Source organism: Triticum dicoccoides, chromosome 4B (assembly GCF_002162155.2).
Source record: "Triticum dicoccoides isolate Atlit2015 ecotype Zavitan chromosome 4B, WEW_v2.0, whole genome shotgun sequence".
Lineage (NCBI taxonomy): Eukaryota > Viridiplantae > Streptophyta > Magnoliopsida > Poales > Poaceae > Triticum > Triticum dicoccoides.
The window spans coordinates 167,904,745-167,909,085 of record NC_041387.1 but is presented as its reverse complement, the minus strand read 5'-3'; the positions used below and the strand labels follow the sequence as shown (position 1 = coordinate 167,909,085).

The 4,341-nt window shown below is 47.2% G+C and overlaps 1 protein-coding gene across 1 annotated transcript; it reads left to right on the top strand.

The window, feature by feature from the left end:
- Positions 1 to 2,494: 2,494 nt before the first annotated feature.
- LOC119293499 (transcription factor MYB60-like) lies at positions 2,495 to 3,759 on the top strand. The gene is made up of 2 exons (XM_037571961.1): positions 2,495 to 2,820; positions 2,947 to 3,759. The coding sequence occupies exons 1-2, from the start codon at positions 2,558 to 2,560 to the stop codon at positions 3,587 to 3,589; spliced, it is 906 nt and encodes a 301-aa protein (XP_037427858.1). The 5' UTR covers positions 2,495 to 2,557; the 3' UTR covers positions 3,590 to 3,759.
- The last annotated feature ends 582 nt before the right edge of the window (positions 3,760 to 4,341 follow it).

Here is a 4,341-nt window from a genome sequence, read left to right as displayed (position 1 = left end):
ATGACCAACGAATGTGGGCACCAGAGCCCAAATCCCTCATGCGTTGGACCACCCCATGATTCGCCGCGCTCGACCTCCCCATCGTGCAGGCGAGCAGGTCCGCCACCGGCACCTCCACCCGAGGCCGTTGTCCTGACTTCTGTCATCGCACCCCAAGCAATCCACGCCGGCCAGGGACGAAGCATCACGCTACGAGAAGCTCCCCCTGTCGCTACTATCCACCGATATGGGCTTGGCCTATCGACCTCCTCCAGCAGCGGACGGGCTAGAGAATGAGGTGGGGATGGCATGGGGCGGCGGCGGCTACGGTTAGCCCGTGCCACCCCCTAGAGAGCGACTCGGGTATTTTTTAAGCAAGATAAAAATGTTGAGTTTTGTAAACTCTCATACAGGAGTAGCTAGCCTGCACTAGTTATTTTAATATATATTTTTGCGGGAATTGTTTTATTTTGGCGGGGAAGAGTCAAAAATCCATAGCTGGACACGAGCGCACATGTTTCTGGATGAACAGTAAATTCAAAAAATTCTGAATTTTTTATACATTGAAAATGAACAAGTTTTCTGTGGGCGTGCAAAGTTTCATGGCAATGTGACATAGAAGGAGCTCGGGGCGGAAAAAACAAATTCAGTGCTTCAAAGTCAAAAGTTCTGAACCTTTCTCAAAACTCCGTTTTTTTGTTAGAGCTCCTATGATGTCATATCGCCATAAAAATTTTCATACTTATGCATCTTTCGTGCCAATTTTTTAATTTATTATTATTATTGTCTATTTCTTTTGATTTCTGCTGTTCATCACCAGGAGAAGATGCTTCCCAGAACCAAAACGCCATCCTTGGGAAGAGTTACTTAGTTAAGCTGACCTGACCTCCACTGGAGCAGTGCAACATCAGGACTGCTGTGCATTTGCAGTTTGCTAGAGTAATGGAAGGCTCAAGATCTACAGGGAGCTGTATTTAAGTACCTAATCAGAGGTGATTGATTTTATTGCAACCCACACAAGAATTAGTGGTGAATGCATAGGTTGGTAGCATCAGATTGTGTTTCTTGCGTTTACTATTTTTTAATAAGAGATGTGTGGCTCAGATGTTGGCACATTGCTGCCGGTGTTGTCTCACACTGTACCTGTTGAGATGGGTCTTGCAAATAGTATGGACAAAGGTGGACCTACCTGCGTGCGAAATGTGTATGACCTCCACAATATTAATACTGTGGTTTATTTGTTGACCGGATAGATAAGATGATCAACAATGCTATGTGATGGAGTATCAATCTATCTTTTAAGGAACACGCGATACACGCATACACTCACAAACATGCATCCATATGAATGAATGTACACACACCTATTCCTATGAGCAAATTGAAGAGGTTCGATTGGCAAAAAAATTATTGGGCAAAGTCATCACAGCCCACAAGCATCTCACCGAACGAACATCCCCGAAAAGTCTAAAAAATTCAAAAAAATGTGAGCAAACATGCCAGGCCTAAGACTTGATTGATCTAGTTTCACCACAAGGAACCAAACCATGAAGTGCCATGTATGTTTTCTAGTTAATAACATTAGGCATCACTTATTTATTTTTCAAGTGAATAGTTTGGTTTTATTGATTATTCAAACAAAGTAGTCAGATACACCAAAATAAGCACGGACAATAAAAATCCATGATATAAAAGTAAAAAAGTTACATCAAGCCGTCTCTAATTTCACTTTTTGTAACTCGAGTTTTCTCCATGCTCAATAATCTGACAAAAAAGCAAACTAAAAGAGCACTCTAAACTTCAAAATGTGGTTCCTCCACCTCTCGATGCCAAAAGACCTGCAATCGACTGGAATCCTATCTGCCAGCGGCAAGGGTTTTTGTCAAGCACGAACAACCTGATCGAATGAGTTCGGTCGATCAGCCGCCACTGGTTTTATTTTATTTTATTGCTTTATGACAAACATGAATAAATTGTTAAAAATGAACATGATATCACCGGTTGTTTTACTGTCTTCTGTACGAAAAAGGTTCGAGAATGGTGATTTCCTTATTGAAACTAGTAGGGAATTCCAAGATTTATTATGGGTTCATCGCTATGCGTGATTTGTGCATGTTATTGCGGAACGAAATGGCTGGATGAATCAAGCTGGATGAGCCATCTGCCATCGGCCTCTTGCACGCAATGCAAATGCCGGAGCCTTTAAATTTCACACAGTAGGCAGTACACCTCTGGCTATATGGCTATCCCGTCCACCCTTTAAGGCGTGGGCCAGGTGGATCGATGGGTTCCTATATCATTCATGTGATGCTGTTGATGGAAAGAGAAAGCGTATGTACCACAGACCGATCAGCAGCTAGCGAGAAAGTGAAAATCACAGTAGCGAGCGTCACAGGTGTACGTACGCAGACGGCAACAAGTGAAAAGGAGCTCACTCACTCACTCCCATTCAGCTCCAAGCTCCTTGCTATATATACGCACGACACGCTTGAGACAGTGCACGGCCAGAAACAGACGAGATCAAATCAAGCTGGAGCCAGAGAGCTAGGGAGAGAGAGAAAGTGATCCAACAGTAGTGATGGGGAGGCCGCCGTGCTGCGACAAGTTGGGCGTGAAGAAGGGTCCGTGGACGCCGGAGGAGGACATCATCCTGGTCTCCTACATCCAGGAGCACGGCCCCGGCAACTGGCGGTCTGTGCCGGTGAGCACCGGCCTCATGCGCTGCAGCAAGAGCTGCCGCCTCCGCTGGACCAACTACCTCCGCCCCGGCATCAAGCGCGGCAACTTCACAAGCCACGAGGAAGGCGTCATCGTCCACCTCCAGTCACTCCTCGGCAACAGGTATACCTTTTCTAAAAAACAGGTATACTTACCACTGATGATCAAATCAATGGGGGGCCGGGGCAGTGGCGTGGCGTCCATGGCGATCGATTTAGCTAACAATTCCATCTCTTGCTTTGAATGTAGATGGGCAGCGATCGCGTCCTACCTGCCGCGGAGGACGGACAACGACATCAAGAACTACTGGAACACGCACCTCAAGAAGAAGCTCAGGAAGCAGCAAGCCATGGGAGCCATCTTCGGGCCGCCGGCGGCATCCTCCCCCGGCACAGCAGGCGACAATTTCGACCACCACAACCACCATGACATGGTCTCCAGGGCCGACGGCTACGGGGCCGGCCAGGCGTACATCAACACGGAGGTCTCGCAGCTGATCGCTGGGCGTGGTCAGTCGCCGTTCGCCGACGCTGCCGCCGAGGTCTGCTCCTCGTCGTCCTACGCTTCGAGCGTGGACAACATATCCAAGCTGCTCGGCGGCTTCATGAAGAGCTCCCCGCCGCCGCCGCTGCACAACAACTACGACGCCGACGACGTCAAGCCTCTGCTGCCCTTGGACAGTATGTCCGGCACCAGCAGCGCCGAGCTGAGCTTCACCGCCGGCGTGCAGCAGCCTGCGTTGATGGGGGGACGCGTTGGGTACGAGTATGACGACGAGACCAAACGGCAGCAGCATCAGGCGCCACTGTCTTCGATCGAGAAGTGGCTGTTTGATGAGGCCGCGGAGCTGGAGCTGTCCGATGAGTGCTACTCCGTTCCAATGCTGTTCTAGCTAGCTAGCTGGGAAAGTAAATTAAGAAACAATGGCGTCACAGCCCACACGCGCACAATCATATACAGTATTAATTAGGTTAATTAATTTATGTTTACTCCATGTTTGATACTCTACCTATGCATCCATGTTTGATACACACAAGTAATGAGTCAAGCCTCAGTTGGTAATTTGCTAGCGTCCATAGCCGACATTACGCATACGCATACGCATGCACGCACCTCCTTGTACGCTGAAACGTCCAAGGGCAAGAGACAGCGACAGGGATTTAGCAGGAGTGGCGAACTATGTCATCTGCATTCCGTAGGCATGATGCTCAAAAAAGGAAGAAAAAGCCTGCATATATTTATGTCACTTGACCTTGAACAAAATTGTCTCTGATGATGAAAAAAATTTGGAGGCTGGAGAGCACTCTGATCATGTTATTTCTGGTTTTATCAATCACAAGAAGCAGAACATCAGCACAGTGGGTGCTTGTTTTGTTCTTCACGCAGAAAAGCCCGGCAGAGAAATGTGCAAACTACTCCCTCCGTCCCATATAAGAACGTTTTTGACATTAGTAGTAATTAAACAACTATCAAACTATCAGCTTCAGTTAGAAGATTGTAAAAAAATTCACATTTGATGGCGCCTACATATAGGACCAACAGCATTGCTAGAAATGAATTGTTAAATTGTTAGTGTTATAGGTCAAAATTGAGCATAGGCAGTACTACACGGAATGGGCATTAATACCCAGGGAAATGCTTAGT

Excerpts from the sequence above, each read along its gene's own strand:
- LOC119293499 (XM_037571961.1), top strand. The coding sequence starts at position 2,558 with ATGGGGAGGCCGCCGTGCTGCGACAAGTTGGGCGTGAAGAAGGGTCCG. Across the intron at positions 2,821-2,946 it reads CAGTCACTCCTCGGCAACAG|ATGGGCAGCGATCGCGTCCT; the intron begins GTATACCTTTTC and ends CTTTGAATGTAG.